General features: G+C 38.6%; 2 protein-coding genes across 2 annotated transcripts; one reads left to right on the forward strand and one right to left on the reverse strand.

Annotated features, from left to right (window-relative positions):
* Window positions 1-5,287: 5,287 nt before the first annotated feature.
* Window positions 5,288-10,073, forward strand: LOC134875494 (protein FAM167B-like). Its single transcript, XM_063900103.1, has 2 exons — window positions 5,288-5,655; window positions 9,001-10,073. The coding sequence occupies exons 1-2, from the start codon at window positions 5,473-5,475 to the stop codon at window positions 9,301-9,303; spliced, it is 486 nt and encodes a 161-aa protein (XP_063756173.1). The 5' UTR covers window positions 5,288-5,472; the 3' UTR covers window positions 9,304-10,073.
* A 725-nt stretch (window positions 10,074-10,798) lies between these two features.
* Window positions 10,799-11,874, reverse strand: si:ch211-153f2.3 (uncharacterized). The gene is made up of 2 exons (XM_063900000.1): window positions 11,443-11,874; window positions 10,799-11,254 (listed from the first exon to the last, which is right to left on the reverse strand). Exons 1-2 carry the CDS (start codon window positions 11,665-11,667, stop codon window positions 11,132-11,134), a joined length of 348 nt encoding a protein of 115 aa, XP_063756070.1. The 5' UTR covers window positions 11,668-11,874; the 3' UTR covers window positions 10,799-11,131.
* Between the last annotated feature and the right edge of the window lie 2,509 nt (window positions 11,875-14,383).

Below are 14,383 nucleotides of genomic sequence, written 5' to 3' on the forward strand. Positions count from 1 at the left end.
GCACAATAAGTATACTACTGACACTTCTTCTATTTCTACTTCTTTTACTTTAGAACCACGTAATGTCATTATTTTTGTATAAATATACTTTTTAATCCAAAAGTTTGCCTGAACCTGTGAAACCCCTGCTCCCAAATTTATAATAATGTATACAGATATATTTGACATATATCTATAAGTCTGTTTCATGACTTGATTCAATTGTTTTATTTTTCTATTTCTGTGTTTTCTGTTATACACCTAGAGGCCTACACTAAAGGACATTGTAAAAACATACTATTATTCCGAAATGTATATTCATAATGTGAATTTAGGATATGATAGGATACAAATCTTACTGGACTTATTGAATTGTTAAATAATTAAGTCCTCCAACACTCAAATATCTGTTTTTCCTTTGTGTCTATTATCTTGGGTTTATGAGGTTCACTGTGAAGAATAATTTCTACTGTTTGACAGAAGGCTGAAAGTTCCTCTGTGCTCACTTGAAATAACACAGCTACCCTAAGGCATGATTGTGTTACATTCAATCAAAACTTGAAACTCGAGTTCACAAACACTCATCATTTACTTTTCAGTGAACCCAGAGACATCTTGTGCCCAATTGGTAAACTTTTGCCTTGTTGCCTTGTATTTTGTTCAATGGGGGAGAAGAAAGAGGCATAATTTATATACCTTTGACATTGGAAAGGTTAGCTTTTGTAGAACAAAGTGTTTTTGTAGAAAGAAGTTTCAAATTATTATTCAATGCAGTGTACATTCTTTATGTTTTAAAACGTGGATGAGGACGTGTTGTATTTCATGTTTCCATCTTAAAGAAATATAAATCATTTTAAAATCATGTGTTGAGATCAGACTCCCAGTCTCAAAACCAACAGTGTGCCAACAGTGCTGAACATGAGTTCTGGAATGTTGTCCTTATGTAATTATAATGTTTCTCAAGCTCACAGTCTGTAGGGAAGTCCTCTACAAGAATAAATGATCTTTTGAAACGAGAACCACTTGTTGATGTTTGCTTCCAAATTGTACCACAAGGGGCTGACATTGAACCAGCAGTCCCGAGTGGTACACATCTCAGGGAAAAAATAGCTTTTTTAAACCAAGGATGCTAATGATGCAATTATTTTAGTTATTTTGCTTATAAATAATAATATGATTATTATTATTAGTATTATTATTATCATCATTATTGTGGTGTAAAATAACAAAATACTTACACTTAAGTACTGTTCTTCAGTTATGCTCCCTTATGATGTACTTCTCAACCACTTTTTAGGGTAAATATTGTACTTTTTAATGTACTGCAGTTACTTGATAAATGTAGTTACTTTGCAGATTTAGCATAATAATTACAAAATAAAGTCAGCAAAGTGGTTAAGATAAGATTTTCGAGATCTTAAGATTAGATTTTAAGAAATTAGTCCAATATCACCAGCTGCAACAATAAAGTAATATACACTACATGATGTACTTACTGTATGGCTCGTCCTTCAATCGGAAGGTTGTGGGTTTGATCCAAGCTCTTAACCTTAACCCTAAGCAACATGTCGATGTATCCTTGGTCAAGATACTAACCCAGAGTTGCTCCTGATGGCATGGCCATGGTGGGTGAATGTTATCTTTCTCGAGCAAGTGGCACATTGCTCTGTATGAATGGGTGTGAATGGATTAATCATGACTTGTAGAATGTAAAGCAGCTCGTAAAGATTGGATAAAGCATTGTACTGTATATACACAGTCCATTTACCTTTAACTATTTACTACATTAATCCCTCCTTATATCCCTATAATATCCATCCCTATAATCCCAAAATAGAATAAATATTATTCGAAAAAGCCAAGAAAAACAAGTAGTGTTACTTTTGGTAATGTTTTAATGCCAATACTTTTGTACTGACATCCTGTCCCTTCAGGCCTTCCTATAAAGCCACTTCCCATACATTATCTTTATGAACATAAACATATTAGACCATGTTAGAAATATGTGTTTTCACTTTAACTTGTTAAACTTGTTTTCTTTTCTAATACTATAAATAAATATACCAATCTATAATTATTATAATGATATAAACAACTAACATGGCAATTGTTAGTACAATTATTTGACATTACTCAATAAATAAATATCTGTTTTACATTAAATGTAATAACAATGGCAATATGCAACAATAGAGAATGACACAGTTTGATATGCTGTGATTTTGTTATTATTATTATTTTATTTTTTTTGAACTTCTTTTTATTTTATTTTCACATCAGTCATGCAGTGCATCAAAACAAAATCTTATATGACAAAGTTGAAAAACATACAAAAAGGTCATACAGTCATACAAGGTGGAGATACAACACAATAGGGGTCCAGTTATTGAGGAATGCTTCTGACTTAAGATGTAAAACTGCAGTGGTGTATTCCATGTGATAAACCTCTTGGACTCTATCCCTCCATTGAACTATTGTGGGGGGCTGTGGCTTCAACCAGGAGGCCGTTATGACTTTATTTGCAATTAGCAGAAGTGTCCTCAACAATTTTGTGTTGCTATCTTCCAGGAAGTCCTCAGGTACTATGCCCAATACAAAATGCATTGGTTCTATCGGCAGGTCTATAGACAAGCACTGCTTTATTTCTCTTTGTATGTTTTTCCAATATTCCAATACTTTTGGGCAATCCCAGAATATATGTGTGTGGTCCCCTGGTAAGCCACAACCCCTCCAACACTCAGCCGAAGCACTACTCCACCTTGATATAACAAGTGGTGTTCTAAAATACCTAATTCTCAGCTTCCAGCCATATTCCCTCCAACTGGGGCTATTTGTGACTTTATGACCCTGTTCAAATGAAGTTTCCCACTGTGTGTCAGATATTATTGCATTCATCTCCAATTCCCAATTTTCTTTAATATCCAAATTATTCTCTCCCAGATCCTCTTGTAGTGACTTATATAAATATGATATATATTTTTTTGTCACTGTTCCCTGCAGGGACGTGCAGACATTTGGAGGGGCTATTGCTCTAAACTGGAAAAGGGGCTTCTAACTAATTACCTTAAATAAACTAACTAATTAATGACACCAGTTCAATACGCATTATTCTTATCATTCTTTATGAGCGCAGTAACGGTAAGGTACCGAATTACTTATTTATTTAGTATTCCATAACTTAATAACAGATGGTCAAACTAAAATGGTTCAGACGCAGAAATCCTACAATGAAGCGGGACAGTGTAGTGGTCTCCCTTTGTGAGAGGGCGATCAAGAGAAGAGAGCGAGCGTTGAGGGAGTTTACGGAGCAGAAGAAAAGACAGAAGCACAATAACAAGTATATTTAGGTGTTTTTCTGTAAATAACCGACGGTGTCAAGAAGAAGTAAAGTCCCCAATTTTCCAAAATCCGACACTAGAGGCGGTCTTAACGCATCGGCACCAATAGCCTACAGTATAATAAATATTATATGTATAAAACGTAAAATGTGTAATCACACACTTAGCGATATAGAACATGAATAATAAAAACTTACCTGGTTTAAAACACTTGTGTGGTCCACACTGAAACGAGTTATGCATTCAGAATTTAGCCGGCAATTACGAAGAAGAAGAAGAAGAAGAAGAAGAAGAAGAAGAAGAAGAAGAAGAAGAAGAAGAAGAAGAAGAAGAAGAAGAAGAAAGCTGCTAACGCTAAGGCCACAATAATTGTATTGCTGCGAACAAGCACCACGCCATTGAAACATCAACTTTGTTATAATGGTATTTCCCCTTGCTATGTGTTTTTAAAGCATATTTAACATTTCCGGGACAGATTGACCCGGGGATTGGCCACCAAAGCCAGGCAGGTATTTGGTATGATCACCTTAGCCGTATGAGGCGGGACTCGGAGGGCTTTCCTTTACTCTCAGCTGTCAGATTGTAAACTAAGTCACGTGACTGGGGGCAAATGACAGCGCTGACAAGGTGTGTTTCCCGCAGCGAGACGCTACAATACTAATTGTGGGCTTATCATGTTGATTCGGCCACAACAGAAAAAAAAAAAAAAAACTCTCGCTCCCTCCAGAAGGGCAGGTCAGCCAAAAAGGGCAAACGGGCCATTGCCCGGGCAACATTAGCCCGTGCCTGTGCACGTCCCTGGTTCCCTGTATAGTTGAAATGAAAATATGCTCTATTTTAGATGGTGGGGAACAAAGCTTTACCCATTCTTTATGTTTCTTTAGATAGTCCCTTATTTGTAAGAACCTAAAAAAGTCTTCATTTGCTAAATCCCACTTTTCTTTAATTTGATTTTGTTATTATTAGTTCACATTCACCAAGCAAGTGGTGACGACAGAGTGCACACAACCTACGTCAGTGCTCTTCAGTCTCTTCAAAAGCCACATTAAGATCACGAGACAGTCACACAAAAGACGTTTTGAGAGGGATACCGTTTGTTTCCTTGATGGGGTCTAAAAGTGGAGTCACTGTGACTCTCAAAATAGCTCTCAATGTTTCAAAGCGACTACTTTCGTCTGCAAGAAAGGGGGCCTGTGTGTGTGTGTGTGTGTGTGTGTGTGTGTGTGTGTGTGTGTGTGTGTGTGTGTGTGTGTGTGTGTGTGTGTGTGTGTGTGTGTGTGAATAGATGATGTAGTGAGGTTGCTAGGGGATGCAGGGTGAGAGTAAAATGGAACGAGAAGGGTTAGTTACACATGGCTGTTCACACTGTTCTTAGGATCCTGACCCTGCAGCGGGCCACTCACCAGCTCATGAGAGCCCTACTTATACTGAAGCCCTACATCTGCAAGTGTGTGTGTGTGTGTGTGTGTGTGTGTGTGTGTGTGTGTGTGTCTGTCTGTCTGTCTGTCTGTCTGTCTGTCTGTCTGTCTGTCTGTCTGTCTGTCTGTCTGTCTGTCTGTCTGTCTGTCTGTCTGTCTGTCTGTCTGTCTGTCTGTCTGTCTGTCTGTCTGTCTGTCTGTCTGTGTGTGTGTGTGTGTGTGTGTGTGTGTATGTGTGCGTGTGTGTACAAATCTGTCCTCTGCATCCTCTTTGAACGGACAGAAACGACAGACCCGAACCACTGCGAGCATTGTTTTAAAGATACACAACTCTTGTTGCCTAGGACACTGCTGCCAGTCTCCTTTCCATCTTAATGATCCTTTTGTTTGTGTTTGTGAGTCTGATAAACGACCTCTGCCCCTTAAAAAAAAGCTGTGGTAAACAACTCCACTTCAGACATCTGGACAATGCACTGACGTCAGACCTGCTTGGTCAACATTCACACTCTACACTGAGAGACAGGCGGAGAGCATAGAGGGGGGTGGCGAGACAGGAGTGTGGATGAAAGAGAGAAAGAGGGTGAGTTTCTCATAAGTCTTCAGAACTGAGAGGGATCTCATAACAGAGGAGACATAGGGATCAGACGAGGCTGTGTCTGCATTGCAGCTGAGAACACACAGCAGAGGGTCAAGAGCAGCAACAAAGTTAAACATATTTAGGATATCACTAACCTGACATGATGGAAGTCGTCCTAACCAGACTGCGGGACTTCTCCTGCAAAACCTCCACCTTTGATGACAGTAAGGCAGCAGGGCAGAGTGCATGCAGGGATCATCGCAGCGGGGCGGGATACACAGCTGGAGAGGAAGCTGAAAAACTGGACATAGAGAGCGCACTGGCCTGGCTGCGAAGGGAACTGGTAAGACTAAAGCAATGATCGCAAGTTTTTTTAGTAGCAGATTATGTTATATTTTATTAGGTATCCAATTCTGAGGTGTATCAGATATGTATTTATTTTTGAAAATTAATCCACATGCAGTGCCTTGGGAGCTCCAGAAATTAAGATGATGGGGAATTTTGCATAAAAATACATTACTTTTAATATCATTTTGCAAAGTTTAATAGATGAACAATTAAATGCTCTCTTGCTTAGTTAAATACACTTAAACAACAACAGTTTACCTCTATTTTGCATTGATGTAACATCACAAGTGAGAAGATTATTTCTCCTTGTGGTTCTTTAATGTTTTTTGTTTTTTTCACGTATCATCATTTTGCAGTTGGCGGTTAACACAATTAGAAAAAAGTTCAAGCCAGCCTCATTTAAAACCACAGTAATTGTCGTCTCAGCGAGCAGTTTATTACCGCCCCAATTTTCTTTTCTTAGAAGGAGAGCTCTAGTGCCCGTAGTTGTTGTGACTGGAGTCAAGGAGGAAGTTAGCTTTAGTAGTACAAAGAGCAACAATGTCAACATAGGGATAAGAAGTGTTGTGTTCTAGTATTTCTCTATGAAGCAAGGAGTCCAAACGAAGTAGTAAGGTTATAATAAAGCTGATTTATTTTCAGTTGTGATGAAGATATACATTCTCAATACTGAGGTTTCTGGGTTTTGTGAGCCACAGACTGCAAGCAGGTTCTGTCTTTACCCAGATCCTCGACATGTGACATCACACAATATTTATACTTTGTGAAAGAGAAAAGTGGCAGTCCCTTATGACATGTTAAATGTACATTTTTGAGTGTGGTGCGTGTTGGTTTCTAGTTGGAGGACAGGCAGAAGTCCTCCTCTCCTACATCCATGAGTTCCGGGTCTGCATCCTGTTACCTTATCTTTGTTACTCTTGCCATAACTCTCCTGTGATTTGTGATGCACCCAGGGGGCCTCTCTTCACTAACTTCTGAATAAAGTAGCAGAATGCAGTTCCTTTCTTATGTTTAGCTCACCTTTAAGCTCACGTCTCTTCATAGTTTGAAACCTTCTCTTGTAGCATTTAAACATAAACATGTCTTTATGAGCAAGCAATAATAATGAAGTAGGGCTCGCCTATCAAACTAAACCAAACGTCACAATGTTAAGTTATTTTAACTTTCGAACCAAACTACATTTCTACATTGACAATGAACACACTACGTCATGAAGTATTTAAAAAAAACAATCTTATTGTAACCACAAATCACAATCTTTTACAAGATCAAGTCACTATATTGCATGAACTTTCACCTTAAGAAGCAAACAATGTCAAACAATCAGTTGTGTCATTTAGGTATAAGGACTTTTTTTAAAGACTCCCTTAAATGCAGTATTTTTGGTATTTTTACATCGTGATAGTGCTTTAGTTGAAGGATCTAAATATTTCTTTGTGGAATTTGACATGCTGTGAATTTCAGTGTTGAATTGAATCTTTCAGCCAAAGGGAAATAACAATGTAAAAGCACTTTATTGGTCGTTAGGCCGAAGGTCAAGACCTTGGTCACCACACAAGATGACCTCCGGGAGCATCCTGAATGTTTTTTTCTTTGTGGGAAGTTATTACGTTTTTGTTTCTGAGATGCATGTAGGTCATGTTGTTACAATGTCAACCCCTTTCAAACCATTCTCTCTGGTCAAAGGGGTGTGTGTGTGTGTGTGTGTGTGTGTGTGTGTGTGTGTGTGTGTGTGTGTGTGTGTGTGTGTGTGTGTGTGTGTGTGTGTGTGTGTGTGTGTGTGTGTGTGTGTGTGTGTGTGTGTGTGTGTGTGTGTGTGTCTCTGTTTGCACCTCTGTCAGTAACTGTGCAGCTCATTGTGACAGTCTAATACATCACTTGGCATTTAGTGCATTCACCCGGACAGTTTGTCATGGTAACATAGAGGACACGGAGGAGAAGGAGAAAACCATGTGTAGTAAAATCTGAATCCTCCTGCTTAGTTACTTCAGATATTGCTTTGTAACAGCAATGAATTAACAGCTAAAAGTCACATGGTGTTGAATATGATGTTGAACCTGAATATCACATGACATGAGTTTACCATGTTGTCAGAGAAATGCACATTTTTTGATGATTTTCTTAGCTCTTTTGTGAGCTTGGCAACAGCAGTTAATAAAACAATCTCACCTCATGCTCCATTAATCTAGAATACATATGAATCCTTCATACACCTATTCAAATGCTGGTTAGTCCAGGTTATCTACTTTTATCAATGAAATTACTTTATTATCTAATCAATCATACCTGGCAAAAATAATTTGTGCCAAGAAAGGAAGACATGGCTGAATTTACTGTCACTTTTGGATAGGGCACAATATATGTGTATTTTTGCCTCATATAACTAAGAAGAAATAACACCATAAGATCATTCCTAATGCAGAATCCTTGTTTTACTTAGAGAAATCCTGATAATCCAGAAAGTACAGTTAAAGAAAGATTGTTGTGTCTTAGATTGTTTTCTTTAAAAACATTTTTTTTTAAAACACACCAATTTACCATGTATTTTCCCCTTGCACTGACCAATAGTAAACCTATGGGGGTTTTAGCAATTTCATGAGGGATTAAACGTTGCTGTTTGGTGTTTAAAATGCCATTAAACTGAGGCTGTAATACAGCACAGAGATAGCCCTGTATATATCACCTCTTCAAATTCCAAGATGTTGTGTTTCCTCCAAGACATTTTTGAAGGAGCCAGAAAGATGGCCCCTTTTGACATAAAACCCTCTTGATTTAGACATTACATTTACACACACACATACACATACACACACACACACACACACACACACACACACACACACACACACACACACACACACACACACACACAAAGACAGTGCCCAGTACAATTCTTCGTGAAAAGGGCTGGATTCCAGGTTTCTTCTCTCATTTCTCCAAGTGTGGACAAAGGTAAAACCAGCATCTTTCAGCCGGGGCTCAGTCTCAGTCTGGTGCAGTAATTAAAGAGAAAAGAAATGCAGATCTGCCCAGATGGCTTTTTGTATGGGACATTCCTCTCTCCTTAGGACAAAATTGGACTCTGAAGTTTGTGGAATTCAGAATATCTTATTTTTCACCGCTGGCAATTAGACAGCCTTTTTTGAAAAAGTGAAGAAAAAGAACGGCAGCATTTGCATTTGAAAGAAGGCAACACTCAAATGGAACGACTGTGGTGGCACTGAGCATGAACCTGCTCAGCTTTATCAGAGAAAATGCAAGAAACTGAAGTTTCAGATTTTCCAGCAATGAAAGTATTAGCAAAAAGAGGAGAACTGAACTTTTCCATTTGTATTTGCAGATGGAGATGCGTTCCCAGGACCAAGTTCTGATCCGCCAGCTGATGGATCTTCACTCCGGCATCCAGGAGCTGAAGCAGGAGTTTTCAGAGGAGGAGCCAGGGGATGAAACAGATGAGGAAGAAGCAGAGGAGGAAGAGGAAAGCAGCTACTGGGACTCTGAGAGTGAACAAGGAAGCGGCAGCGTCTACTCCTCTGGCTCAGGAGGGGTGGGCATTTCTATTTCCTGTCTGAAGACACCTCCATCCCTTTACTCAAGGGTTTTATCAAAGAGGGTGTTCAACAGGAGAAGCTCTGTGCCTTGAAAATTAGTAGAAATTTAACTTTTAAAGTCTCTCGTCAGCAAATCTATATTTAGGCAGTCAACAAAGACAAGATGAAGCAAAAATAAATACATTTGCTGTTTTCCCACCATAAATTTGACTTCTTTTATGTAGCTTGCTTTTCTTGAGAGAAGCAAAGAGGATGACTGGACTTGAGGGGAAAAAAGAAAAACCTATGTATTGTTTGTATAATTTAAACCCCTTCATTTAAAGCCATTTTGATGTGTTCTTTAGCTGACTATTTATTCTTTCTTTATTCCTTTTGGGGAAAATATGATACTGTAAACTAAAACAAAACCATTTCAGACAGGTTAAATTCTAAAGAACTGTTAGATGTTTGTGGCAATACACTTATTTGCTTCTGGCGAAGAGTTCAATACAGGAAACCGAGGGAAGAGCTAGCTTGAATGCCAGCATGTTGACTTCATTTTTTGTAAAGATTCAAATAAATGTGGTAAATTGTTATTTTGTCAGCAATGAAGGGTGTTTGAGGTGGATTTTGTTGATTTCCATAGAGCCAGACTAGCTGTTTGCCCATGTTTTTTAGTCGTTATGCTAAGCTAAGCTAACAAAGCTATTTTATGAAAAAGAGTATTAGCTATCAAATCTTCTCTTCTAATTCATTTTTTTCCAAAATATCTAAAGAACGGTTTATTTTAGTAAGGTGGGAAAGGTGACGAAGGATATAATAAGTCCTGTATCAAATTTGACCTAAAGGCATTCATTCATGTCTTTGTGTAGCATTGTGTGTGTGTGTGGTGTGTGTGTGTGTGTGTGTGTGTGTGTGTGTGTGTGTGTGTGTGTGTGTGTGTGTGTGTGTGTGTGTGTGTGTGTGTGTGTGTGTGTGTGTGTGTGTGTGTGTGTGTGTGTGTGTGTGTCTGTGTTTGTGTGTTTGTGTGAGAAAGTTTTCTTCTCTCTATAGATTCAATTAAATGTTAACAGCTTCTTGTGACACATCAAAGCTGGTTTTGAGATTTAAATTGTATAGGTTTATATACTGTATGTATGGATGTATCTAAAAAATACACTCTATAATATGTGTTTGTGCTGAAAGCTCACTGACCTTAAATGACTGTAAACGGCATGCAGAACGGATCCAATGCAGCTACAGGGCAGCCTGGAGTTCATGGTTCGTTATTGTTCACATGCAGGGATGAATCATTCTGGTGACAATATGACATTATTCTTCAATACCTCTGAGAAAGTATTATTAGGACACTTAAGTTACTAGCCTATGAAACCAACCTGTAAATCATAACATGTTTAAATATTAACTGGGTCAGATTGTTTGTGTATAGGATTTAAATTGTATAAACTACTTACTGTATGTTGAGTGTGAGTCATGGAATAACAAACAATCCTGAAATTCAAACAGGTGCTCTACTATAGGATGCCATCAAAATAAAGATTTGAAATCACTTATGGTGCAAATTGTATTTATTGTCAAATCACAAAACATGTCAACATAGAATTTGGACAAAGTGGTTTTCTATTTCAGCTTTACATTCATACGGCCTTGTTTTATGACCTATCAAAACATTAACATACAGGTTTCTTTAGTACAACTCTGCATAAGTGCAAAATATTTAGTAAAAAACAATGCCAGCATTACACAAAAGCATGCTCATTCAACTCTCCTCTACCCAAATTACTTCACATTCAACTGGTGTCTAGTTTTACCATGACCCATTTTACTACAATGAGCCATGACAATTCATTCAATCTTTTCTGTTCAGTGGCATTAGGACCTTGGGTTCCAAGAAGGGCATTTTATTCTCTCCCCATAGAAAGGTCTCTTTTCTGGGGACGATTACTGCTGATCCTCCCCCTCTACTTCCACACCTCCGAAACTCTCCCTCCTCAATCGTTGGATCTCTGTGTTGAGCCCCAGTAGTGTCTGAGCCAGCTGTAGGTCCTGTGAGCGCATCTCCAGCTGCATGACAACAATGAAAGTATATGAATCAGCATATTTGAAGATAAAATGTGTAAAAGTGGATTCAGAATGGATCTTTCCTTCACATTTTTTTGAATCAGTGTATTTGTACTGTATAAACGTATTACAACACTGGCAAACTACAAAGGGAAAAAGGAATAACGTGTAAAATCTTTAAGGCAACTCACCAGTTCAGACCTCAGCCAGGTTATCGCTCCATCTATCTGCGCCCTACGCAGCTCTTCGTTGGCTTGGTAACTCCTGCCGATGCTTACGGGTCTGACAGTGGATCCAGAGTCTTGAGGGTTTTCTCTGGACTCTCCTGTCGCCCTGAAGGCATGAATCAGTTTGTTTTTGATGTTCTCCAGAACCATGGTGGACAAAGTATCCTCGCTGTGACTGTCTCGGTCCATGCTGGGAGGGTACAGTGTAAGTGTCTGCCCTCTCACGTGTTGCCTCCCAGCACTTTCTTTGACAGGCAATTTCTCATAAAGCTCTGGGAATCTTCTTTACTCCAATAGATCTCCACCTCTCTCAACAGGTCTTCCTCCTCTCTCTATGTGAGAAGCACTCCGCGCGGACAAAATATGTGTGCTTCTGTTCAGCAGCTGCAGTCATCCCTTTTGCCTGCCTGGTGTTGAACTGGCTTGTTTTGTCATTGTTACTATGGAGAAACTGCCCTCCGCCTGCATGCCCCTTCTCCTCCTCCTCCTCTTTCTCCTCCTCCTCCTCTTGGTAACCCTAATAAGAATGGTGGAGGATCTTGGACAAAGACTATTGTTGCCTCCAAAAAGGAACTGAAAAGACCCCCCCAACCACCACCACAACCACCACACCCTCCTCCTCTTTCCCCCCAAATCCAGCCCTCTTACAATTCTAGTGTGAGAAATCTGTTGCCAGTGAGCTCTCATTTGGAAAGTGTCCATGTGTAAACCTGTGCGTGTGTGTACAGACACAATCCATCAAACACCCAGTGGACTTTTTCAGTGCTTCTCCCTAAATAAGACCTGCTTGTCAGCTTAGGAGACGGACAGGTTGGACGAGGAAGGAGACACAGCCTCAGTGTTAGTTGATTCAGAGGCACAAAGGCCATCCTACGGTGAAATATAACCAGGTCCTTTGTGCCCGAGTTAAGCCCAGTCCCTGTGGGGTTAGTGGGATGTTTTTTGGCGGCTGTGAGCATTTTTTTTATTACTTCTGTGCAGAGATGAGACAGGGGTCTAGTGTCTTTTCCAGCCTGACTCATGGGCCTGGCTGTGAAGAGAGACACCACTCTCAGTCAGTTTTTCCCAAGGTAATTCTTTACTTTGAAGAAATATTTAGCTTATTTTAAGTACTATGTCATTGGAAACAAAGTGTGTTTGTGAGAGAGATTTGAATCCTTGTCGTGTCCAACACCCCATGGTAAAAAAACTCATACACATACATTAACCATTAAATCATAATCCTATAAATGGCTTAGATTTGCAATTCTGTCACACAGTCATCTGTAAAGATGGTTGTAAGAGTGTGTTGGAGGGAGAGACAGAGAAGTGCACTTGTCAGAGCTCATAAGATGTGAGCTATGACTCTATTTGTGCAGAGGTCTGTGGAGCGTGAGAAGAGGTTGGAGGGATTGGGCCATAAGACTTGAAGGTCAAGGAAGCAGGGCAATATGTAACAACAATGACAAGGAACAGTGTAGGGATGTCACTCAGTACATTTGCTTATTGAAATACAAATTAGAAGTACTTCACTTCCATGTTATACAGTACTTAATAGCCGACCTTTACTGCTACATCTCAGAGGCAAATATTGTAGCCTAGGTGTAATAATTGATTAAAGGTTTTAATCACTTTTTAGATTACACATTTTTTAAATGTAAATGTTGCTGGTTCTTTAAGTGGGTTTTTGAATTGAGATGTGGTCATGGACCCAAACACTCTTGGATGCTCCTTTGAGGTTGCTCATTGTGAGATAAAATGTGATAAAGTCTCAACTTTTAAAAGTATGAAATGTGACTTTATTTTTAAAAACATGCTTTTTAATTTTTGGGCTTGTGTAGGATGTAAAGTTATTGCAATTTTAAAAGGATAATGTCCAAGATAATTCAAAGGTTCTATCATCAAACTTATCACATTAATTCAAGTGAAATGCATGTGAGACAAGTACAAAAAACTAGGATCATATTTTTTGCTTGAGCTTATGGCTTCTATGAAAACGTGTTTTTTTTTATTATTGATGAAAAATAGATTTTAGCAATGGACTTAGGAAAGGTTCAGTCCTACTGTTTAAAGTTTTGTATCTACATGCATAAAAGATTTTTAAAAATATGATGACTCTTTAAGTAATGATATTGGGGAAGCATTATATGATTATTTTCTTGTATATAAATACATCCAATTAAAAGTGAAGGCAGTACCTGAAAGGACATTCCTATAGAGTTGTATTTACATATTAATTCAAATATAGTACATATGTATGTTACACTCATACAGTAGCTACCTGATGGTGTGTAACCTATTAGTCAACTGTGTCACCTCCTGGTAGCACATTCATGTCAATCATTATACATTTATGCAACTTTTACTGACATTTCTGCTGGTTGAGACTATTTTTATTAAGCACTAGCTGGTTAGCTGGGGAGATTAACTGAAGGATTAAGTCTTGACATAAAATGTATCAATGCTTTTTACACACTAATGGACCAGTGGATTTAACGAGGCAGACAGAAGAAACATGGGAGAAAGCAATGAACAGAGGCTTGTGCATTTTTCTCCCGCATCAAGAGAAACGGTGTTAGAAGACAATTGGACACACAGGTGAAGCTATTTGTGTCCCTTCTTCAACTCTTTCAGAGTGGTGCTATACACTCTCAAATGTGTTCTGTGCATAAAAACTAGAGTTGTAGTTGTTCTTAAATGTTTGCTACAATTATTTCATAGGTATAGTTGGGACATTTGCAGATTTATGTTTTGCATACAAAATATGTACTCAGTTTTGAAGATACAATCATTTTTGTGTAATGACATTACATAAAGTTAGCCAATATTTGGCTCCAGCTGCAACATTAAAACAGGTTGACATAATGCAACACTTTAAACGCATAATTCTGTAGGAGTACTTTTGATAGGCCTAGGAGGCGTATTA

The sequence above is a fragment of the Eleginops maclovinus genome, chromosome 13, assembly GCF_036324505.1.
Source record: "Eleginops maclovinus isolate JMC-PN-2008 ecotype Puerto Natales chromosome 13, JC_Emac_rtc_rv5, whole genome shotgun sequence".
Lineage (NCBI taxonomy): Eukaryota > Metazoa > Chordata > Actinopteri > Perciformes > Eleginopidae > Eleginops > Eleginops maclovinus.

Bases quoted from the DNA above. Each gene is read 5' to 3' on its own strand.
- LOC134875494 (XM_063900103.1), top strand. From the start codon at position 5,473: ATGATGGAAGTCGTCCTAACCAGACTGCGGGACTTCTCCTGCAAAACC. The intron at 5,656-9,000 runs GTAAGACTAAAG...TTGTATTTGCAG, and splicing joins CCTGGCTGCGAAGGGAACTG to ATGGAGATGCGTTCCCAGGA.
- si:ch211-153f2.3 (XM_063900000.1), bottom strand. From the start codon at position 11,667: ATGGACCGAGACAGTCACAGCGAGGATACTTTGTCCACCATGGTTCTG. The intron at 11,255-11,442 runs GTGAGTTGCCTT...GTTGTCATGCAG, and splicing joins CCTGGCTGAGGTCTGAACTG to CTGGAGATGCGCTCACAGGA.